The 25,746-nt window shown below is 33.7% G+C and overlaps 1 protein-coding gene across 4 annotated transcripts in view; it reads right to left on the bottom strand.

The window, feature by feature from the left end:
* LOC118904894 (pleckstrin homology domain interacting protein) overlaps positions 1 to 25,746 on the bottom strand; it is a 125,419-nt gene that overhangs the window by 61,286 nt on the left and 38,387 nt on the right. For all 4 annotated transcript variants that reach the window (XM_036870994.1, XM_036870995.1, XM_036870997.1 and 1 more), the window contains exons 8-15: positions 16,784 to 17,005; positions 16,397 to 16,497; positions 12,267 to 12,337; positions 10,743 to 10,843; positions 10,606 to 10,646; positions 9,730 to 9,828; positions 8,762 to 8,915; positions 8,192 to 8,326 (exon numbers count right to left, since the gene is read on the bottom strand). In XM_036870994.1, the coding sequence (XP_036726889.1) occupies positions 8,192 to 8,326; positions 8,762 to 8,915; positions 9,730 to 9,828; positions 10,606 to 10,646; positions 10,743 to 10,843; positions 12,267 to 12,337; positions 16,397 to 16,497; positions 16,784 to 17,005 (924 nt within the window). The remainder of the gene's footprint in view (positions 1 to 8,191; positions 8,327 to 8,761; positions 8,916 to 9,729; positions 9,829 to 10,605; positions 10,647 to 10,742; positions 10,844 to 12,266; positions 12,338 to 16,396; positions 16,498 to 16,783; positions 17,006 to 25,746) is intronic.

Here is a 25,746-nt window from a genome sequence, read left to right as displayed (position 1 = left end):
AGAAGTTTACACTGAACTTGGAAAAAATAAAATCAATGCAAAAACTTATGAATTAAGAGCTTTGATGATGATAGAATTGTCATATTTAATGAAGAATACTAGTACCCCTTTCAAGGCAGAATACAATCCACAACTTCTAATATAATTCTTGTGAAGTAGAAAGATGAATAATTAAAGGAGACAGAAGAGTGACACCTAGGACTGAAGAGACCTCTCCTCTAGTAATGGGTAAATCACTTAATATTTCTGGGAAATGATAAAGGTCACTTCAATGATCACTAGAGTCCTACCCACTTCTAAAATCCTAACACCTAATATTCAGGAAGCCTTTTTTGGAAGAACTGGACAATCTGAAAATGAGGTATGCTAAAAGCACCAGAATGCAGACTAAAATTATAGGGTCTAAATTACATCAATTGTGAGGAACACACATAGAGATGAATATGAGAAGTATGTACTCCTAAAGGAACTCAACACAAATCAGGATGCTTAAAAATATTGGCTTTCTTAGGCAGAATCATCCTTTTATGGAATTATTCCAAGTCTATGACCACGGTCAATTTTGCGGTCTCATTCATTTTTTAAAATATACCATTGATTAGAAGGGAGTAAGTATCTCACCTAGAAAATACTCAGCAATTTCAAATTAGGAACCTTTCAAAATATCCTAATAATTTTATCGGATAGATTCATATCCCAAGAATAAAAGAGCTGAGAAACTAAATTTATGCTAAGAATTACCCTTAGAAAGTCTTCCTTATGTATAAAGAACCTTTAAAGCTTATCATCCTGGGGGAAAATAAAACTTAATTAAGAATGTACACTAGATACTGGAGATAGACACTGTCATACCTATGGTTAAAATATGCTTAGGTCACCTTCTAATTACTACTATAGTAACAATGTAAACCAAGAATATATCTTAAGGGAAGCTATCCACACTCCAACAGTCCAGGTGTCATCAAGTTACTTTAAAAGATTATTCCTAAATAAATGTTTACTTTAACATTGAAAATTCTTTAATTGTAACATTATTACATATGAATTAAAGATAGCTATTGAAAATAAATGGTGCCAAGACAAATAAGTTTATATAAAAAAGGAAACTGTTGTAACTGACTTAATAAAACCAGTAGATATATAAAAGTGATTCTGAAGAATCAACTCTAACGTTCATCAAAAGGAAAGTGTATTACCAAAATAAATAACTCATCTTCAAATTTAACACCATTTTGTTTACCCATATTCTGATTTCTCTGAGGGAAGTAATACTATTAATCAAGTCCTCCTTGAAACTGATTCTCCTCCTTTGGCCTCTCTGACATAGCATGGTGTCTCCCCAACACACTTTCTGGAGATTGCAATCTCTTCTCCATTCCGCTAAACATGACTAAGGTTGACCCTTAAACAATGAAGGAGGTTAGGGGCGCCAACCCTTGGCACAGTCAAAAATCCACATATAACTATACAGCCAGTCCTCCATATAAACGCAGTTCCTCTGTATCGACGGTCTGCATCCCGTGGATTCAACCAACCGCGGACTGGGTAGTACTATAGTATTTACTATTGAAAAAATCCGCATGTAAGTGGACCTGCACAACTCAAGCCAATGTTGTTCAAGGGTCAACTGTATTTCTAAATGTTTAGTTTTAAGCCCTCTACACTGTCCTCTCTATCTCCATGAGGAGGTAGACATCTTTCTACACGGAAGACTACATTTCTTTTTCTCTACAACTAGCCTCTCCAAGTAGTCTATCTCCAAGTGCTGGCTGTCCACTTCCACAAAAAGTCCAACACTACGTCACAATAAACGTATTAAAAAAATCAGTTTTCTCTCACATCTCTCATATTTCCATCAAGAGTATCACTGTTGTCAAGATCACCTAGGCTCAATACTCTTAACACATTTATTAAATTTTCTGTCACTCTCCAGCTCTAATCCTTCTATCATCACAGAACACCAAGTCCTATGTATGTTTTTCTTTCACAAATTTACTACCTGTCGCTACAATGTTTCATCATGATTTCACTGATGAAAGCAGATCTCCCCCACCTACCCAATTTCATACCTGAAACACTACCACTGGCAACCAAAATATTTTTCTCTTGTTCCTAGAATATAAAGTAATTCACCAAAACCCCCACTAGGTTAACTACTCTTTGTGTTTACAAGTAATTTGAGGGCACCAACAAGCCACTTCAATTTATGCTTTTCATTTTATCACCCATTTTTCAAAGTCTATTCCAGAAAAACTTTCCAAATTACTCTATGAACATGCCTTAACATTTCTTATTTGGCTATTTAAATAATATTCCTCTTACTTATAAAATTATCTTCTGACACAATTGTTATTTATCTTTCAAGGCATAATTCCAATTCTTCCTCCTCTGACCATCCACCCTGAAGTTATCCTTACATCCTTAGATATACCAATTATCTTTTCTCATACGCCACGCTACCATTTCAAACTATTTGGCCATACTTATCTTTTCAGGTATATTTTATCTCCCCAACTTAACTGCAAGCTGGATTAAAAACAAAAATAAAAAAAGGACCACGTCTTACTCTTCCCATATTTTGTGTTTATGTATAAAATCACTCAAGTATCTGCTAATCAAAATGTTTTCACCTGCATGTTTACATTCTGTAATTTTACATACTTCCCCTTATAACTATCAAATCTCAAAATATCCTTTTGATAGCAACTCATGGAACATGTCAAAGAATTACTACATAAAAAAGTAATTCACCAAATATAATATACTATGACAAGCTCAGATTCATGGCAACAAATATTGAGATATGTTTTTGATATCAAGATATAGATGAGAAAGAGACAGACAGAATCTAAAGAACCCCAGAAACCTGAAAGAAAATGACAATAACTGAAGTTTATAATCAGAAGACTGAAGGTAATTTCTTATGCAGAGAGGCTGAAACAAAGAATGGAAGCATCAGAAAAATCCTTTTAACAAACAGAGTGCAGGTATATGACATCTTGTTAGATGATGACAGATAGGTAATGAGATAAAAGGGAAGGAACGAAAGAGGGAAGGAAGGAGAGAAAGAACAAGAAAAAAGGAAAGAGAAAGAGAGATGGAGGAAGAGAGAGGAAGAGAAAGAAAGGTCTTGAAATCTTGGTTCACAAGAGAACACGATACGAGATATACCTATTTCGAGCTTCTTTCTCCCTTTCCTAGATACATGCAGCTACAATTGTCCAAAACTAAACTAGAGGTCACACTGAGAACATGTTAATGTCAGAAGTATGCATGTGCAAAAATTCTGAGTGGTGGATTGGCAGCCTCTGCTTGTTTGGAACGTTGCAAGGAGAAATATATTGTTCTGGATTAGTGGACACTGGAACATTTTTTAAAAATCTCAAGTAAAAGAAAGGTTAACAATTACAAAAAATAAGGAAAATTTAATTAAATAAATGAAAACTGTTATTTGGAATTTACCCATGAAACAACAAAAGCAAAGCAAAAATCAAATTCAGTAAAATTGCTTTCTAGCCAGAGACACTGTACTCTTCAATTAAAATCAAAACCAGACAAAAGGCAACGAACTAGAGCTTTGAATAACATTACAGAAATAGAACGATATGGAGAGAAAGAGACAGACAGACAGACACAGCTAGAACAATAGAAATAGAGAAAAGAGAGCAGAAAAGATAAAGCAAAAGTGCCAGAGACACGAGGAAAGCTACAAATCCCACTCTAAACATCTTTATTTTCTACCTAATAATAAAATGGCCTAGTACTAAGAAATTTCAAAGTCACTTTTCATATCTTTTCAAATTAAGTTAATACTCATTTCATTAAACTTGTAGTTAAAACTTAGCTGTACTGTGATAATTTAAAGGGAAAAAAGGCTATAAAAAACAACTTTGTATTTTAGGAACATTTATGGTTGTATTAAACTTCTAAACTTGCCTACCTCTTTTGGGGGTATGGGGAATATAATACAAAACCCCTCAACTTTAGTTCAGAGAGTTTGCACACATTTTCAAGTTATTCTGTGAAATAATTTATCTGCCTCTTAGCATTTAATAGGAGGTTTACAGCCTTTTAACTAGAATTTAGAACAACTCTTATCAAAACAAGATACCTCCTGTCACATCCAAAGACAGAACATGGGCTTGCTCAACTATACATCAACAGTTTGAAGTATTCTTAATATACACTATCAGTCTTCAATAAAATATCCCAAAATACTCAACTTTTGCCCTGAATACTCAAGCTATATAGGATCTATTCAGCTGAAACATGAATAATTGACAGAGGTAGTCGACGAATGTAAATAAGTAAAGCTTAAGGCCTAGAATTTAGGTTTTTTTCTTTTTTTTTTTTTTTTAAAGAATAAAGTTATCTTATGTTCACAACCTCCTCTACAATATTCTCTTTAGCTTCTTTCTCTGGTTCATTAAAAAAGAGGAAAGAAAGGCTCGAGCCTTCCACCTTACATATTATGCTTTTCCAACAAACGCTTTTAAAAGTTTACGTTATTTTATTTTTAGTTAAAGATGAAACAACAGAGGGGCAGGGGAGTGCAAGGAGCATGTATTGTCTATCCCATTTGATACCCTGAGTTATACCATCTCATCATACACTTCTTCCAAGTAACAAAAACAAACCCAGCACCCACCCCCAACTGCTTTTATCATTCAGATCCTCTATTAAGAGGAAAGCTAGCAATAAAAATGAGGAAAATAACCCCATCAGTTTTTCTAGACACCACCACCAGCAAGTTGAGAATTTATAAGATTTTGAAATGAAATGAATTAGGGGATTATGTAAGCATACAAGAAATTAAATATTTTTATCTCAACTCTCAATCTTAAATCTTTTAATCTGTTTACAGATTTAGGTGGTGCTAAAATATTTTAAAAACTGTACTTGATACAGGAAAAAGAAAAAAGGAATTAGAAAATTTATCTGAATGATGAATATCACGTGCCATATTACAATAAAATGTTAATGTTTCAAAATATTTTAAAATTTATTAACTTTATTAATAAATCTATTAAAATGCAATTACCATACGTCAAACATGGACTTTTAAAACATTCCACCTTTGAAACCACTGAAGATACAAGATTTTTTATTCTAAAAAATTTTTAAAGATTTTTAATTTCTGTAATAGGTGAGAAAAGTACAGTGAATACTGATTAACATAAAATTATTATTTGTTACATGATTTCATTACTTTTCGCAAAGCATTATAAATTTCAAGTAGAAAATTCAATTATCATAAAAAGACTAACATTAAAGCGGTACTCTCAAAATACACTTGATAAAAACCTGTATTTTGAAGAATTTGTATATAGAATTTTTGCTCTTTTAAAGGTACAGTTTACATTCCTTATTTTCTGGCCATAGGTGTAATAGTGAATTTATTCAATACTTATAAGCTTCAATCTAAAAACTCAAATGAAATATTACTTAATCTCAATACTTTGTGTAAACTTTTACAATTTCTAGTCTAGAAATGGGGTATGTTCCACTAGAATTATTCATCCTTAAACCATCCAAGATACTATAACGAATCCCTCTACATGGTGATGAAAAGGTATTTATTAAATTGAACTTATGATTACTAGTACAATTTAATATCATGGATTGAATTTGTACTTGATCAACTTCTATGTTATTTTAGTAACTCAAAAACTTACTGATTAGCTACACACAGCCAAATAGTTATAACTATAGCCAAAACTCAACATTCATGATAGCAGACAGTGAACACAAGCTTCTACTTCTCCCTCAAATGGTTTTTATTTTCTTAATAGCAATGCTGGATGCTTTATCTTCTATCTGCCTATAGATTAAAAAAAAAACAAAAAAACAATGAAATGAACAAAGGAGTGAAGAGCAAAAAGTAGGGCACTTAGGTAACTTGTAAATTAAGAGACAGAAAAATCATCAAGCTACATAATAAGATCTCAAAAGATCTACTCAAAGTTACTATCATTATGAAAACATTTTCCCCCTGGACATATCACTAACTGGACATAGCTGGGGAATTAGCTATGTAATGACCAACCACAACTAGAGATAGCATTAAGAACACATTAACAGGGGACAAAAATCATGGGTTTAAACCCCAAATGCCCATATGATAGCTTTGTGATTTACGTAAACCTGGGCAAATCACTTCATCTCTGTACAGTTTCTCCATTCATAAAACCAGTAACAATAAAATCTACCCTAATTATATTACAAGGTTTTCATGAGACCCAAATGAGGTATTAAGTATTTTCAAAGTAGAAGGATTTTGGAAGCTATTAAAAAGCATGCAAAAAATTAAAGTGAGTATCTATATTTTAATGTGATGAGGCGTAGCTTATGTTCCAGCTTTTTAAATGCAAGATATATTTTTAATCCTTTTTAGTCTATGTTTTGTTTTTCTCACAGTTTGAAGATTCAATAGATACCATCCAGTTCTACTATTACAAAAATTTGTTTCTTCCACCCTTTAGAGGCTTTTCTCTCTCTTATTCATAGAAAGAACAGGAAAATAGCTTTATCTAAAACTCTTATTAAGCAAATAATACGTTTTAAGGCAGTAATGTAACTAATCCCTTACCTAATTTCAAAAAGCATACCATATAATATGGCTGACTTCTACTCCTGGTTATATCACTAATTTTTATTGGTCTAAGAGCAAGTCACTTCAATCTCAAGGTGCTGCAATTTTTGTATCTACTGATAATGTGGAATATTAGTGTGATCAACTTACCTGATGAGAAAAAATTCACCTTTATAACTTAAAGGTGAAAGCAATATTCAAGTATGAGAGAACACTTTCCCTCCAAACACTCTACTAGTACATCAATGACCTTTGAAAATATGAAACTAACATGTATAGCCCACAATTTGTGTTCTTTTGAAGCTATAAAGGCAAACTGAGATATGACTTATTTCCTAATTCAGCAGAGATGTTCCAAAAAGAAGCAAATCAGAAACGCCAAGGACAGAAGAGGAGAAAAGAAAAAATTCTTTACGAGCATATTTAAAGATTCGCTTTTTAAAAATTCTTCTCTATACACATAATCACTAAGGAAATCCATCTATCACTAACACTTGTACCCCAAATAATTAACAGTCTTTTTAGAAAAATAAGAATTTGACCAATTGTATATCTTACCTTATGTACACTAAGGCATATCCACGACAACAGCTAAAGTTAATTTCTTCACTAATAAAAATTCCTTTTATATTCTGCTTGCTTACTACATAGAAGTCACTTTATTATGATTATCAATCAAGTAGTGTCACTTTTATGAAATTTTTCACAAGCCATTATATTTTACAAATGACCGTTTTTTGTCAAATAGTTTTTTTTTGCAAAATAATTCTGGCCACACACTATTAATTGTATTGCTTTATGATTTATTACTAGAGGTTTTTATAATTGATTTTTTTTTTTAATTTAAAAATGCTGAAATAGTAGAAACACATGCCTTCCTTTTTGTTTTCTTTGTTGAAAGGCAGCCCTGATATACAGGAAGTAGACAAAAAAAGTATGCCTAGATACACAACAGCAGCATGTGAGGAGCGGAGCGCTTTTGCCTTCATACAGTAGTTAGAGGAGTGGAAACACTGCACGAGTTGTATGTGGTATTAAACCACTGCAATTCAAATACTCAGCAAAATATGCTAAATATCTATACAAGAAACAAAATGTGGAGGGAAAAGGGCTTAACCCAAATAAATACCTAACATACCATAACTTGATAAAAGGCAAGAATACCTGTTGCTTTGGTTTTAATTTTAAAATGGATATATTTGAATCAAATTCTGTTGCACTGGAGGACTGCTGATGAAATACAATAACACAATATAAATATTTATTTATAATTTCTTCACATGGTTTTCCAAACATTTTTCTTCTCTATATTGTCTTTTCATACTTGTGAGTTTCTCACCAAAGTTTCACTATTAAAAGTATTTTAAAAACTAAACTAGTTATCACAATATACAGGTATAGTAATACGCACATCAATTTTCTTTTAAATTTAGTATCTCAATAGAAGTATGGAATAAGTAATAACTCTTTTTTGAAACTTAAAGTGGAAACAATGTCTGAACCGTTTCTTAAATGGATTTCCTTTGTGATATGCAGGGGACCTGTGTCAAGAACTCCCCAGGTCTTTAACAGCCATAAAATGAAGAGACTGATAATTACCATATTGAAATAAGATCGAATTTTGACGCCTCTTGCCAGATCCCACACTATCACATTTCCATCATGACCAGCAGAAAAGAGAACTCTTGGATCGAACGGGTGTGGCTCAAGAACAAATACCTCATCTTCATGACCCTGAAATATTTTTTAAGTGGCAAAGCATTACAAATATTAAAAGATAAAAAGAAAACTCAAACACCAACAGGACAACATTTCTAAAATATGAGTTTTAAGAGTTATTAAAGTGGTAAAAATCTTCAAATTTATCGATGTATAATAACAAAGCTGAGCTAGTATCACTGTCCAGGGATTTGCTATCATTTGGTGAAACCTGAGAATATTATTTACTGATCCAGCCCTACATACTAAAAAATAGCAAGATCTATATTTCTAAGCCAAACCTGTTTAAGTGCATTTTAAAATTATTTCCATTCTCCCACAAAGACCTGTTACCCAGCCAGCAAGTAAGAGATCTCAGATAATATAAAAGACTTTATTTCTTAATGAAAATATTCTATTCTACAATCAGCTTCAGTTTATACCAAATAAAAATTAGTCTTTTTTTCTCACCATCAGGACATGAATTAGTTGACCGGTGTAAGAATTCCAAACTTTCAGAGTCATGTTATTAACTGCAGTTATAACTGTATTGTCATGCCGATCCCATGCTACCATAGTTACTTTCATTTTTGTGATTTTATCTTCTATCCCTTGAAGGTTTTGGCTGAAAGTGATGGAGGCAGTATTTGTTTACACTGATATTATTTATTAAAATACCAATATGACAAAAACCTAAATGTATTTTCTTATAGGTTACATTTATTAACATGGATAACTAACTATTGTTTAACACGGTAATTAAGAATAGTTTGAACCAACAAAGAACGATGGCAAAAATCACTGCACGGAGTCGGCAAAATCAGGATTCCAGCACTCCTAAGTCCTTAGTAATAGATGACCTTGAGTAAATATTACTGGCTTTAACTCTTTCTGGATCCAGGAACTCTGTGCCATGCTGCTCACTCGCCATCTTTTACTGTTGCTGTCATTCCCTGCTAACTACTTTGCTGTCCCTTCCGAGACTACTACACACAAATACAAACAGAGAAAAATGATAAAATATTAAAACCAAAATAACAGTTACAACGTGTAGTATAACTTCTCTTGGCTGGAGACAACCAGTGGATATACCACATCATCCCTGTGTCAGACGGAACATTATAATATGTTCTGCTTTCTGAAAAAACTAGTAAAACTTGCAGCTATTCTTACAGTACTATCATCCTCCTCTTAACAAAACTGAACTGAAAGGAATCATTAATGCAGCAGGTCTTCTCAAACAGGGCAAAAATTCATTTTATAAAAATCAACATCTTCATCTCCAAAAGCACCTCTAGTTATTACAGAAAAGTGATCATTTTAACATGGTTTATGATACATGCATTTATAGGCTGAGAGTCACACCAACCTGTAATATAGCTTTACAACTTTAAATGTTCTAGCTATATCTATGTAATATTTCAAATTTGATCTCTTACCCTGCTGGACGAGTAGCCATATCCAGCAAAATACTCTTCCATTCTCTTCGTTTAAATTGCCAAATACGTGCTGTCCCATCACGACTGCCACTTACAAACCTGCAAAGGAGCCCACCCCACAAAGAAAAAAATCATATGTGCTCTACCAAAATGCACTTTCCAATAGAGTTATGTTTTTAAAAATGCTAAAAAAGACAGTATTCATCTTTACTTACACAGCATTCTAATATAATAGAGATTACTCTATCTGATATTCTCTGCGAATCTAAGAATTTCTGAAACTTCATGGGCTTTAAAAATTTTAAATACATATACACATTCTAATGTGCACGGCTAGGTCTCACAAATAACATTCAAAAGTGATTCAAGGCCACTATTTGCTACCTTAGAAAGAGAACTGATATTTTCCAATGGAAAACACAGATTTTCCTTTCAACATTAAAGAACTTGACTCATTCTAATCAGGTGTAGAAATATCTTTTTTTAATTTAAAACAAGAACATGAGAAAACTTACACAACGTCATCTAAGCTTATCAATAAACAGTTCTGCCTCAAATATTACATCATGATACATTTCCAATCTCTACTAAGTTTCTTTACACTTTGATATGTATAGAAAATGTGTGGGGTGGATAAAAGTCCCTATTATTAAAAAAACAGTGGCCAAATAAACTAACATTATTACAGATAAAACATAAAGACGTGTTCACAGGCATGTGAAGGCTATATTGACTTTTCATTATAACTAGTCAAGACCTTTATTTTAGGTGGCTAATTAATATACAAATCTAACTAAAACCTGACCATAAGAATTGTCTTTATTTCATAATTTAAAAACTGGAATTCAATTTGACAAACAAAAATAATTATTTTACCTGTTACTAGTGTTGGAAAACTGGATACTGTCAACTTTGTCCTATATATAAACAGATGAACAAAAAAGAGGATCCTGAATATAAACCGTTAGACTCATTTAAATTGTACTCATCTAACTCTTTTCAGCAATACTTACAGTATGAAACTCCAATTCTGATATTTTCTCTGGCTGACCTGATCCAAAAAAATAAACCCTAATAATATGATCTGTGCTCCCTGTGGCCAGAAACATTCCACCTGAGGAATAACACCAAACATTTATGAGTAAGACACAATGTCAGAATCTCTGGAAATTAAATAATAAATGCAAGCAACATTATCATAATATATGTTGAATGACTAATATTTCATTCTAAAACTATTCATACTTGTCCTAATGTATATAATACATCTAACCTGAAATTAAGAAAGTCTGCTAACATAAGCTTTGCCTGGGAAGAATTTTTCAATGTTTACAGAAGTTTTCTTCTAACAAATGATTTCACCAAGTAACTACATAATCACGTTAAAATTATCAGTCACCATTGCTAGAAAACATGTCTTTTAATTCTGCTGAAATCCCTCTCTTGCCTCATTTCCCATCTGTTAAAACCCTATCAAATTTTTAGGGCCCAGTGCCTTCACTACAGGCTTTACAGACTTGTAATCAAATAAGCCTGCTCTCCTCTGAACTCTCACTCAGACTTTGTCTTGTAGCAAATACATTCTACTCTGCATTACAGTTATTTGTATATGCAATTTACTCTCTCTTGGAATCAATACCCTCCCATAGTGCTGAAAACAGTGCTATATATAATTGCACCTAGAGTACTCTGAAGCATATGTAGTGCCTGTAATTATGCTACTGCTAGAAGTAAAACTGTCTTCATGGCAGTAGCAGTGGAAATCTAGAAGCTAGTATATAAAGATGTTTAGATATTAGTATGGCAAAAATAGATTCATGTCCTCAGTTTGCAATCTCTTATCTCAGGTACTACTGCTCTCCACAATTATGAAAGGAAAAGAAAAGGTAAAGCCGGAAATAAACGTGGAAGGAACTGGTATTAGGAACATTAATTCGTGTTTCATTCTCTCATCAATTCGCTTAAAATCTCCGGATCATAATTTGTTTAAAAAGACTCTAATATCCATTCAAAATGCTGCTACAAAAACTCAAAACATAATTGGAATCTTAGCGTTGCTATACCACTACTTTTTAAAGAGCGAATAAGAATAATCTGGAGCAAAGTAATTAATAAAGATGTACAAATATCTATCAACCTATTTTACTTAGCTATGTGTGCCTCCAAAATCCATAAAAATATAAAACAGATTTAAAAATACTTTTCTTTCAAAGAGATAATTATTCAAAGACTTATTCTTTAACAGTCAATTTTGAAACTATTTTATCCCTCCTACCAAAGAATTATGGTCTTCTTAAAGAAAAGTCTTAATCATTTATACACTCAATCAAATGAGTATATAAGCTAAACTCGAGCAAAGTTCAAATACTTATAAACTAGTTTACGATCATCCCCTGGTATGCACGTGAGAATATGATTTATATTACAACAGTAAGTATTTTCCAAAATTTTATGTGTTCCACTAGAGTATCTACTTTAAGTGGAGAATACAACTTATACAACTTTAAGTGGAGAATTAGGAAGAAAAAAAATCTTACCAGCACTAAAAGAAGAACAGATCATTTGAACTCCAGGCCGAGGGCGCTCTGTAAATTTTGCAGGTCTCGGACTGTAATACGAAAAATAACCAATTAAAAATATCCCAAAGGGACAAGCAACACCAGAACTCAGCTGTCTCAAAAAATAACTACAGAAGGACAAAATTAAATAAGAAGCAACAGAGGGCTCCCTTCCTAAAAACAAGCTCAAAATCATTGTGTGTCATGATCAGCAGGATCTTGTGGAAACTTTAGATACAGATTTTGCAGGAGCTCCTGATTATACAACAATCCACACATGAAACAAAGCCACTGTCACACCTGGCATGTAGTTATTGGTTACACTCACTTCTAATCATCTATCCAATTTAACAGGTTCTCAGTTTCATACAGCAGAAGAGCAATGCACAAATATATAAGGAAATACAGGTCATTTGTAAACATGAACAAACTAGCAAAATAGGTGCCGTCTCATTGGCATATATACACCATCAATCAATAAACTTTTTCAATATTAGACAGTGTTAATTAAACATCTCCCTCTGTTTACTTTCTATAAAATATGCCCTTTAAGACTCCAAAAACTAAGAATCTTACATTCTAATGAAAATCTGAAGACTATTTGACTCTCACATCAACTATAATGCTCATTTAAAACAGTGATCTATAGAAAATAGGTCACACTCAACTATACTTACATTAATTGTATAATTATATTAGATTATATGTTTTATATTAATGCTATTGACATTAATGCTTAGTGTTACAATCAACTATACTAAAGAAAAATTAAATTACAGATTTTACCCATGCCAGCTCCAATATATGTACAATGTATACGTAATGTTCCAATACAGTGATCATATTTAAAGCCCTTCTTATGTACATATATTTTGACCAAGTTTTTCTCAGAATATTAGGAGAGAGAGCTAAAAAATAGAGCCTTCAACCAGAGTGCACTGCATAACTTTCACAATCCACAACTATTGAACATAGAACAGTTTCAGTCTTGTGGTCATTTAGGGAAAAAAAGTACAAAATACTTCTGATCTATCAATTATATATTCTGAACAACAGAACACAACAAAAAGTATTTTCTAAAATTTTTAAAAATAAATTTGTAAATAAATTTTGTTAACTGACATTTTAATAACTTTTCTTAATATTCACAGGCTCTGATATAGCTGAGCATAACTGATATGGAGAAAGAGAAACTTACACTCTTAAAACCTAAACATTTATTCAGAGGAAAATTAACTCTGAGTAAATTTATCTGAAACTAGAAAGGCAACTAAAAGCACTACTTCCATTAGTACCTTGTAGACTGTGGAGGTGTGTTTTTATTAAGTTTTGGCACAACTGCTCATACCTGTGCCAAACAACCAGTTAGTTAGCACTCATAAGCAGAATATGCAAATAATCATACAGATTGTCATTTCAAACGAATGTTAATATTTTTAAAGAGAAAAAAACAGATAAGCAGGTACATATAATTTATTTTTAAATGTACATTTGAGGAAGTATTTCGAGACAAGGCCTGGAACTCAGACTCTCTGAGTTCAGTTCCCAGTTTTGCCACTTATCTGTGCGACCTTAGGCAAGTTAACATTTCTGTACCTCAGTCTTCTAATCTGTAAAATGGGGGTAAACATGAGAACATATCTCAGAGTCCCGGAGAGAATTAGATGAGTTTAATGCACATAAAGTGCTTAGTTCTGTGCCCAACACACTCAGTAAATTATTATTAGCATTATTAGTATTTTAATTAGGTTCAACCAGTTCAAGATGGTCCATCAAGAAATAACTGCTATTTGGTTTGGCCTAGTGGTTAAGAGGAGGTCCTGACGGTGCACTTCCAGTATTTGCCTCAGTTTTCTCTCTTATCTGTCCTGAAGATAATAATTATACCTTCCTCATAGGGGTGTCATAAGAATTAATGAGATAACAGTTATAGAGTGCCTAATACTAGGCTTGACAGACTAAGCGCTTAATAAAAATTTGTAATCATTATTATCATTTGCACATTTTAGGATTCCAATTCTTTTCTCACATCTGTCTAGGCTTGGACACCTTCCTCCTACTCAGAGATCTCTTGAGCCAGTTTTCGAGTCAACCAGCCACTCAAATTACTCATCTAAGAAGCAGCGTCTTTACTAGTGGGAGTTGTTACCATACACATAAACCCTGTATAAAAGTGAATTTATTAAGAGATTTGGGTTTCCAGAACAGATTTCATTTACTGATAGAACTGATCCTTTCAATTACTGCAGACTGGGCTGCTGAAGTCACTTACCCCAGAGATTATTCAAAAGCATTACCGTTCAATACGATTTTTGCCTCTGATTAGTAATTAAGGCCACATTTTTCGGCAGTTATCAACCATGTATACATAAAGAAAGGAAAACAGGCATCTCAAAGTCTGCGTGTGAGGAAAATTGCTCTTACTTTTATGCCTGAACTCAAACTGAAAGTTTTCATGGGACAATTATAGTAACAAATAGAAAAGAATATTACTTATAAGTGACTAGAAAAAACTTTTATGTCCAAAAATAGGAAAATCACTAAGCAAAGTATGGAACAGCTCAATGGAATATAATGCAGCTATTAAAATTATGTGAAAAAAATTGTTAGGGTAGTGGGTTTATGGGTGAATCTACATAAAGGTTCTGAAAAAAATCATTTATATGGACTACATCACTTCTCACTTCCAAATAAATATGACTGTACTTAGCAATGTAATCCTCTAGAAGCACAAAGTGAGAGCTTAATTTTGTAAACACATTTTTTGTTCCTATGTTGATTCGAAAATTGCTGATCACTTTTTCTTCAAAAACAAGATAGGAAAAGACGAAGGTATCAAAATCAGATCCATAAGGAGGTAAAGAATACTCAAAGGAGAAAACAATTAACTACTGCTATTGTCCATACACATGAGTAAAACATTTCATTTCAACTTTTATCTAAATGCCTACAGAAAGCCTTTACTATTCTAAATATTAAGAATGCAACTAAAGTGAAATCAGCTTGCTTTCTCCCAAGAGCCAAGTCTTTGATCACAATCCCTTCTGCAAAAGAACTATAGTTTGCTGTATTATGCTACCCATGCTGCCACAGCCCCCTAAATGCCCTGTCATAAGAGGCACTATTCAGGACTGTTCACACAAATGAGGTTTATCTAAACATTACTGTTTCGAAATAACACAGACATACACAAATTATTTTATTAAATAACTCAATTTGGGTTGATAATTTATAAACAGATGTCAGAGACAATTATTGAGATATATCTAATCTGAATGACTTTTTACCCTGAGAGCTCAGAGGTGGCCATTTCAACACTATGGAATCCCCGTATGCACTACCTCCCCATTCACCGATTGTCCATGGGGTAAATACAGCACTTCTCCCACTATATCCACTTGAGAGGTGGCATGACACAGCACAGAACCAGAGGGCGGGGAAGGAAATGTTACAGTCCTGGCCTTGCCATTTTTAAAAATTTTTAACTGTGGGAAAGTTGTTTAACTTTCCTTTGCCTCAGTGTCCTTAATCTAAACATAATATTGTCCAGACAACTTATTTTGATAAACCAAGATATTATTATAGGTGAAAGCACAAATGCAAAATGCTATTATGGGGCAGAGGTAAGGGTGCATCTATCTACCTTGATGTAGTTTAGTGAAAATTTAATGATTCCATTTTCCTAAATTTCCCTAGATCTACAATAAAAACCAGTCTATAGATGCGATAACAGAAATAATTACAATTCTTCTAAAGAACTAGGAACTCTGAAGATTATGTTCTCAGTACCAAAAGGAGTTACTGATATGTAACTGCAGCATACAAAAAAGAAGTGGTAATAAGACAGGTATATTCTGAAAGAGCTAGGGCTAGGAAAAAAGATAAGAGAAAAAAGAAATAAACATGTTAACAAAAATCTTTCTTTAAAGCATGAAAACAAAAAGAAAAGCATAAAAATGAAAGAGGTCAGTGAAGAGACAAAATGAATTTGTTATTTACTCAAGGAGAAAAAAAAGTAAAATTATTCCTATTGTTGACGACTTCATACTTTTGTGATTTCAACCATTAAATTATACACATTTATTCTATGAAATAGAAGAGCAACTGACTTTATTTTAAGGGTTCCAGCATCCCACAGCCAAAAACAAATAGTGCCATCTGCCCCAGTAGAAGATAGATATCTCTTTGAGCCACTGCACAATGGTGAGAACTGAAAAACAAAGAAAAAAAAATTTTTACAAGAAGAGTAACACAGTCCAAATAATAAACCCATCTTTACCATACAAACAGCAACTAACACTAACAGTTAGAGAATACTCAGAATTGACGAAGGTCACGGCTACCATGTTATTTAAAGTCCATGTATTTATAAACAAAAGAAAAATACTCCTTTTTTTCATTTTAGTTGGCTTTATACAATAGATTATAAAAGTGACTTCTTAAAATTTACTTTAAATTATAACCAACGAGGATTTTGCAGAGATTAAAACGACTACCTGTAGTGACGTTATAGATGCACTGTGGCCCTGAAGAACAGCCAAAGGCGCACATGTTCGCAGACACCAGACTCGGATCATTTTATCACAACTTCCAGCTGCTATCATGGTATTCTCGTAGTTTACAGCCATGTCTGATATTTCAGCAGCATGGCCTCTTAGAGTAGCTAATAATCTCCCATCATCTGTTGCCCAGATTTTCACAAGACAGTCATCAGAACCCTTAAAATAAAAATGGATATTAATAGAATTTAACTCTGTAAATTTTAATTGGAAATCTTAACACAGATTAAAAAAAATCATCTGTTACATCCACTTCCCAACAATTATAATTTTAAGTACTAAAAAGTGTTAAATACTTGTGTTATGAATTTTCCTCTACATAAGGCTCTTTATTTTATTAAATTATTCACTTATAAAGAATACTTGTGTGCCCATCATCTAACAGGAAAAGTAGGATGTTAGCAATAGCTAACATTTACCTGTGGTCCCCTACCCACTACCTATATGGTAGCCTCTATATGGAACCTTGTAAAAGAATCTGAACATCTAAAATAACAAAATTATAACTGCAAAACAAATGTAATACACAATAGTGACTAATCCTATCTATGTTAATATAAAAATGAAAGGAAGCTTATTTGAGGCTTTTTCTCCTAAGAAGCCAAAATCTATAATACATGTGAGTTTCCCATCATTGATCTTCAGCTAAATACATTACATATAAAATCACCCATCAGTTATAAGAAAAAAATTAATTTTATCTGTATGAAGTCAATAAAAAAATATATATTACTTGTTTGCTGCAGCAGCATAAGCTCAGGAAGAAAATGTAAAGAATACAGAGTTTCCTATGAATTCCTATATTTACAAATAAACATTTCAACTTCACTTAGCCAAAGCAGCAGTAAGACCTTCTAGACCTTTTTTTTCTTTTCTAATTTTCCTTATTCATCCTACAGCTCAAAGTTCACTCTTTTACCAACCTCTCCCTATTTTCCCCTAGTTTTTATATTAAAAAGTTTTAAACATACAAAAAGTAGAAAATATTACCAATAATCTCATATATCCACTCCCCAGATTCAAAATTTATCAAAAGATTGCAAAGGTTGTAGGTTAGAATTCTTTACAATCTTCCAATCTAATTTGTTAAAAAATACACACACACACAATTTTATCTGATATTAGAAAGTACTTAGAGGATCTACAAAAGCAAGTGACGCAGATAAGTATCCACTTCATACTGATGACAGACATGACATATAAATGATCACAAACACAGTATTAACAGAATATGTTAAATGCTGTATCTTAAATCAGACTCTGCCAACACTACCTAGAGCACTCTCAATTAACTACAAAACCAGTTCTGACTGACCTTTGAAGCAAATTAAATGGGTCACCAACCACTGAAGACTAGTAATAAAACTTAACTTTGGTGAATTATTCACATTAAAATCTGGTATTCCCATCACGTTCACTTAATCTCAGGCTCTTCATCTATAAAATAAGGAAGTTAAACTGGATGATCTCCAAGGTTCCCTTTTAAAATTCAGTGATTCATGCATTCATTTATCCATTTGCCTTGCGATTAAATATGTGGAGATTCAAGGGTGATGAATAAAGACATAGTATTCCTGTCCTTATGAAGCAAGGCAGAAGAATATAAATGCAATAACATGTCCTAAGTCCTATACTGTTAATCAGTAGCGATCTAAAAGGAGAGCAGTCTGTTTTTCCTCAAATGTGGAGAGGTAGAATCTGGAAATGAATCCAGAAGCAGTGATGCTTGGACAGTCAATACAATGTAGCAGCTTAAGAGCACAGACTCTAGAGGTCAAGAAAAAAATGGTTAAAAGATCAATAAAAGAATTTAAAATTACATCAAAAATGTCTCTCTAACACAAGTCAGTAAAAGAGAAGCAGAAGAACAAAAAAGAGATGGGACAAATAGAAACTATTAGTAAAAAGGCAGAAGTAAATCCAACCGTATCTAGAATTCCATTAAGCGAGAGAATGGGACCTGGTGCAACCTCTTTCTACACGTTTGACCTCGGAAGAGTTGCATGCACCTTCTTTGCCTCATTCTTCTAATCTACACCTACCTCATACGGTTGTCGCAAAAAATAAATGAGTAAATGAAGGCGGAGCGCCTGGCACAGAGTAAAAGCTATATATATACATATTTATATATATATATATATGGACTATCTACTATTACTGCTTTTGTTGCTGGTAGTATTCTTATTCTAATAATATTCTTATTATTTTAAAAAGAACAAATATTCCAGATGGCAACTAGAAAGAAAAGTATGACCAAAGGCATGAAAATGTGAGAAGTTCAGGGAACTGCAAGTTGTCTGTAAGCTAACTTAAAGTGTGAGGTGAAGGCAAGAGGATGAAGTCAGGGAAAAACTGTGAAGGACCTTTCATGGGATACTAAGGAATATGGTATGTAATGGGGATCACTTAAGGTGATCAAGCAGGTGAATATCAGGATCAGATTTGTTTTCCAAAGATCATCTTGGCATCAGTATGAATTAGGCAAGAAAGTAGGAGGCCCGTTGAAAGTTGTTAACTTAGTACAGGCAGGAGAGAATGGTAATATTGTTATTAGAGAAGAGAAGGATTAGAAGAGATGGCTACAATAGGTATTTGGGGAAACAAAAAGGATGAGGACTACATCCCTGCCAACTGTGGGAAATGAAGAAGGAGCCTGTGTGTAGACTGTGATTTCCAGAAAGCTGGTCTACAATACCAGCTGGCACAAAGAAGTGCACTAGGTACCTGTTGGACAACCAAAAAAGGCTTTAAAACATTTATTCAATTCTCAATTTCTCTAAATTCCACAAATTAAGTCAATTTATTCACTTCATTTGCCTACCTTCTAAAAACTAAGGCAGTATTTGCCTCTGACCTACATTCACAACAAAAATAAAATTTTAATTATGCTAATACAGGCAGAACATGTGAAAAGAGTAAAATCATGTCATCTCATTATTTCTTATGTATCTGAATTAAGAGTCTGCTGTATATCCTACTATAGAAGGTGTATCACATGTTTTCCATGTTAACAGAAAACAAAAAACAAAAAACAAAACCCATACATCTTTTTGACCAAAATGCCAGCTTTTAATGAAAAGGACAGGGGTAACCTGTTATCTAAACTCAGCTTCCAGTGACTTTTCACTAATTAAAATTGAACAAAAAGTCCCACTATATTCCTACTGAGTTTATTAAGTTCACTAATTTAATATTACTTTATAATTCTGCTTTATTTAGACAAGTACTAAAAAACCCCCGCAAAACCAAAAACCAAAACTTTTTTTTGTATTAAAAAAAACCACTGTACACAATTCCCCCTATAGTGTGTAGTATCCCAACTAACCTTTCTTTTCTTCCATTAAATTGCAGGAGAGAAATTTTTCATCGTACTTTCACTCTCTTCACTATCCTCTTCTATGATACAAAGTAGTATACTGTCCCCAACCCTTATCCCTGCTCACAGAAACTCCTGGCAGAATTTCAAACAAAAACCCTAAAGCATCCTCAGGCAATTTCTATTTCATCATTCATTACTTGTGATCATTCATCTATTTTTATGGAAATGTGAAACTAAATATGATTTGACAAATTCAACTAAGTTCTTTTAAAATGACTATCAGAGATACAAGTATACATAAATAATTGTTTGAAAAGGACTGCAGACAAGAAGAAGAATCAAATTTACTGGGAAAACTTTTTTTTTTTTTAAATTTTTATTTATTTATTTATGGCTGTGTTGGGTCTTCGTTTCTGTGCGAGGGCTTTCTCTAGTTGTGGCAAGCGGGGGCCACTCTTCATCGCGGTGCGCGGGCCTCTCACTGTCGCGGCCTCTCTTGTTGCGGAGCACAGGCTCCAGACGCGCAGGCTCAGTAACTGTGGCACACGGGCCTAGTCGCTCCGTGGCATGTGGGATCTTCCCAGACCAGGGCTCGAACCCGCGTTCCCTGCATTGGCAGGCAGATTCTCAACCGCTGCGCCACCAGGGAAGCCCGGAAAACATTTTTTAAAGCACCATAAATGTGTTTAAGTTGAACGTGGAAGGATGAACTAAACTTTGATAGAACTACTCTTTTTAAAAAGACCAAAATGCAGAGAATTTGAACAAATGATCTTTATTTCCAGAGCCTACCTCAAATGTTAGTAAAGTCAATAATAAACCAAAGAGTAGAACATTTTTAGTTTTCAATCAAAACTTTAAAGAGAGTATTGGACATTAAAGCAAAAGTAATGTTATTTAAATGGTGAAAAGAAAGAGATGGACAACACAGGCACAGGGGTCAGCCTTGGTAGGAGGGACACATAGGCTCCTAGGCTGCATGAAGGGGGAAGAGGTATGGTGGAGATGGCAATTTTAAAGCAAGCAGCAGAGAAATTAGATGATTCTAACCTTAGCAAGTAAGACAAATATCTGAAGATCATTTCCTTCAAGTGGAGAAGGGGGAAACAAAGAAGGAACCAAAAAAAGGTGAGCAAAGTTTGAAAATGTGGTGGAATTTTAAGAGCAATAAGAAAAAGGGAAAAAACCTGAAAGCAACAGTGAACTTCCTGCTAAAATTAGATAGCATGATTTTAGAAAAAAATCTCAATTGACAAGTTTTTTAAGCAAGGTTCTAATGCCTAGGGGAAAATGAAGTATTCATTTATTTTCAGTAACATCTAGATGTTGCTGCTAGGACTGGGGATTTGGTAAGGTGAGAAAAGTTGGGAGTACGAAGTATAACTGGGAAACTAGAAACAAAAATTAAGCTGGAAAGGTTTTATCTGAGGAAGGTTAATAGAAGGTAGGGGTTTTAAATGCCTGTTAGGGAGTTTCAATTTAACCTGGTGAGGAAGCTACTGAAGAATTTTAAGCAGACAAGGCATAGTCACTCTAATATTTTAACCACGATAAGTTTTAAGAAATACACGAACTGGTGAAAATTGAAGATGCTTTTATGGAATTCATTTTTTAATCAAATTATAATATTAAGTAGTGGTTAATGCCAAGCAAATATAAGACAGTAGTGGATCATTAGTTTCACTTTTCAATAATGTAAAATTGTCATAATTACCACGAAAGAGTACTCATTAATATGTTATCATTTGTCTGTTTACATCAAACCTAGTATAAAGATAACAAAAAGAACAAGTAGCTTTAGCTTACATAAATCCCCAAACAAATGAGATATACCAAATTTACATTGCTTTCTCTTAAATGTCAAGACATCTCATCAATGCAAAGATAAAGCCAAGAAAGCTGAAAGAGCACCTTATCTCTATCCTGAATAAACAACAGTGTAGGTATTATTTGTGAAAAGGCTTGATAAAGGGTGGAACTTAAACAAAATTTAGATTTGCCTAAACTTATGAATTTAAAGTACCCTATGAATTTTCTTATTCCACAGCCACACCTAAAGCCACACACACAAAATGATTAAGGCAAGTGCCTTTAAAACTATCAACATACTCTGTAGCTTAGGACAAGAGGAAGGAAACTGAATCAGACATTTACTCTGGAATCATTATTTCTTTAATACTTTTAAGTAGACCGGTGGCACTAATGACATTTCCTTCCAGCGTACAACTAGATCTCTTACACTGCAGGTAATTCTCATTTTATGTCTATCTAAAAGAGGTTCCTATTTTGTGAATTCCTTTTGGAAACGCAAAGTTTCTTCAAAATAAAAAGTGTGAGAGGCAAATTTCAGATAAATAAAAATAAACGCTGACATTCTCTATAGTTAAGCCCAGGCAATAAATGTATTGCACACATTTGCTTTTGGTATTCTGGTAAAGGAAGTTTTCGACAGGTCTCTGTGACATGGCTTTCTACTTTGTCATGCACTTGGGTATTAAAATGTTCCTTAAAATCTACAAAAAACGTCCTACTTATTGATATGAAAATTTTATGAAACAACTTCAGACACAGGGCCTTCTTCAATCACTTAAATTCTATGTAAAAACTAAAGCAGGACCTAAGGTCAAATTTAAAGTTTCTGGAAGACAAGTTTTAAAGAGCTTAACTGAACTATTTATGTATATATGTATTTATTTATTTAAACTAAAGCTAGAAGATTAGAGGTAACAACTATGTGAACCATTCAATGATGAAGAAAACTACTCTACAGGATGGAACAGTAAGTGACAAAGAACTGTGGACTTCTGTGAGCAGAAAACCGCACACGTTTGGAAACAGTACAGCAGGTTGATTCTGCTCAGACGACCTTATAATTAAAAAGTAGATCTGTAAACCTTTCCCTGCTAAAAGAGAAGCATCAATTGAAGAGACCAACCAAAGATTACTACTTTGACACAAAGATAAACTAGGTGATTTTTAATCTTATAGTGTCTTGGAGAATTTAGCAGTCCTTGGCAGAATCAACAAAGAGAATTCTCATTTCTCTCGCTACTGCTGCCCAGCTTATGAGTCAGATTTCACCTCTTGATGTCATTAGAGCAAACAGAATTAAATGTTAAAAACACCATGTATATGGTTATGCATACTATAATGTCATTTTCTTTTCAGGCTAAAAAGTAGCCTATTCAGGCAGCTAAAAATTGCTTGTAATTTAAATTTAGTTCAATGTTTTTTTCAAGAAGAGGCTATTGATTTTCTTTCTTACCAATCTATCAGACCCCTATTTCATTTCCCTTACAAATTACCCTAAACTTCAGTGTCAATCATTTCAACACACGCCCAATTTTCTCACTCCCTTGTCCACCTAAACCACCAATGACTGAACTTGTATCAATGTAATCATCACTTGCTCTTATCCTGCTCCCAGATGCCAAGTACCATTATGGAAAAGAAGACAAGGACACTAAATCTGCAACACTGCAAATTCATAACTCCTGTTTATTTGGAAGGCTAAGGCTAATCAGCAATCCTTTTCCCCCCATTCATCACTCTTTCCTTATTACCAGGTTTGATCACTCACCTCTAGAACCCAATCCCACCCCCTAACCAAGACTCTTATCAGATAAAATATTTCACCTTGAAAAGCAGAATCTGTTCATTGTAAACCTAATTATCTATCTTTCTAAATAGTCCAAATAAACTGCTCTTTATCTATTTATTCATTTATCTATCCTCCATAAAGACCACTGTACATCAATTATCTCCTCTCATATCTGCGCTCCTAGTTCCTTACCCTTGACCCAGTTTTTCACAACTTTACCTTCCTATAAATCACTGTAGTCTAGCTCTCCTTTCCATTACTACCAAATTTACTGAATATACAGTATCATCCCTACGCTACCCCCCATGTACTTTTAAAAAGTAATTTTGCATTTCAAATTTACAGAAGTTTCAAGAGCAGTACCAATGTCTTCCATCACTCAGATTCATCAACTATTAACAATTCACTGCATCAGCTCCATCACCACCTTTCTTTCCTTTCTCTCCATATAACACACACACACACACCCGCCCATTAGTGTTTTTCTGCACCATTTAATAGTAGGCTGCAGACTTGACGCCCCGTCACTTCTAAATATCCCAGTGTGCATTCCTCTAAAACAAAGACACACGTCTACCTAAGTTGGGAAATCAATATTGATAAAACTGCCATCCAACCCACAGGCCCCATTCAAATTTTGTCAACTATCCTGATAACGTTCCGTTTTCCTTTTTGGCCTAGGACCCCATACAGCAACATGTTAAATTTTAGTTGTATTGTCATTTCAGTCTCTTCAATCTGGAGTATTTCCTGAGGCTTTCTCTGTGTTTCATGTCCTCAGAAGTTTATAAAGAATACAGACCTTACATCTATAGGAGGACCCTGAACCTCAGTCTGTCTAATGTTCATTAATGACCAGACGCAGATCATACTGTCTTGGTAGGAATCCCACAGACAAGATGTTGTGTTTTCCTCAGTGTACCACTTCAGAGGATACACAATGTCAACCCATCCCACCACTAGTAAAGTTAATAACTTTGTCTTGTTAATGTTTCCCATGTTTCTCCCCTGGAAAGTTGCACTTTTTCCCCTTTTAATTAATTAACTTGGTATCTTGGGGGAACACATACAAGATTATGCTAAGATCTTCAAACCAGCATCTACCAGTCTTAGCCTCCGGCAACGACACACAAATGAATCAACCACCACTGTGATAGCTGCCAAACCACCATTCTTTCTACAATTATAAGTTGGCATTCCACTGTAAATAGGAGTTTTCCCTTCTTTCTCACTTAATTATTTATTTACTTATTTACATCAGTATAACTCACGGATGCCTACTTTAATCAGTGGTCATAACTCAGTCAAGGTCCTATCCGTCCTCATGGAGCTTATTAGTAAGAAAATACAATAAAAGCTAATTTTAAAAAGTAAGAGTTTCAGACAGTGACAGATATTATAAGAAAAATATAGTAAGGTAATGTGATAGACAATGATGGAGTATGAGGAAGGAAGGTAGTCAGGGAAAAGTCTCTAAGAAAGCAGTGTTTGAACAGAGCTGCCAAAAAAGGAATCAGCCAGAGGAATATTTTGGAGAAGACAATTCCAGGCAAAGGGAATAGCTAGTACAAAGGCTCTAAGCCATAAATGGGCTTTGCGAGTTTGAAACACAGAAAAAGACCAGTGTAAATGAAGCACAGTAGAAGAAGGGAATTTGTCTTACAGACATTTTTGTATATATCTTCCCTAACAGAAGTTTCTTACAAGAAAGGACATTATTCACTTCTGTATCTCTAACTGACTGGTTCATTCATTCATCTTTTTGTTGTTTGCCTACTGTATGCACCAGATACTCTGTAAAGCACTACAGACCTAAAAAGTTTTAAGAAAAAGGCTTTGTTGTTAGGAAGCTCACAACTTAATAGAGACAGACGTCGAAACAAATTCACTGCAACACAGAGGACAATACAATACAATAAAAGTATGTTCAGTGGTAATACACCACATTTGGAAAACAGCCTATTTTTTTAATTGTCAAGT

Source organism: Balaenoptera musculus, chromosome 12 (assembly GCF_009873245.2).
Source record: "Balaenoptera musculus isolate JJ_BM4_2016_0621 chromosome 12, mBalMus1.pri.v3, whole genome shotgun sequence".
Taxonomy (NCBI): domain Eukaryota; kingdom Metazoa; phylum Chordata; class Mammalia; order Artiodactyla; family Balaenopteridae; genus Balaenoptera; species Balaenoptera musculus.
This window is presented reverse-complemented; position numbering and strand designations above follow the sequence as displayed.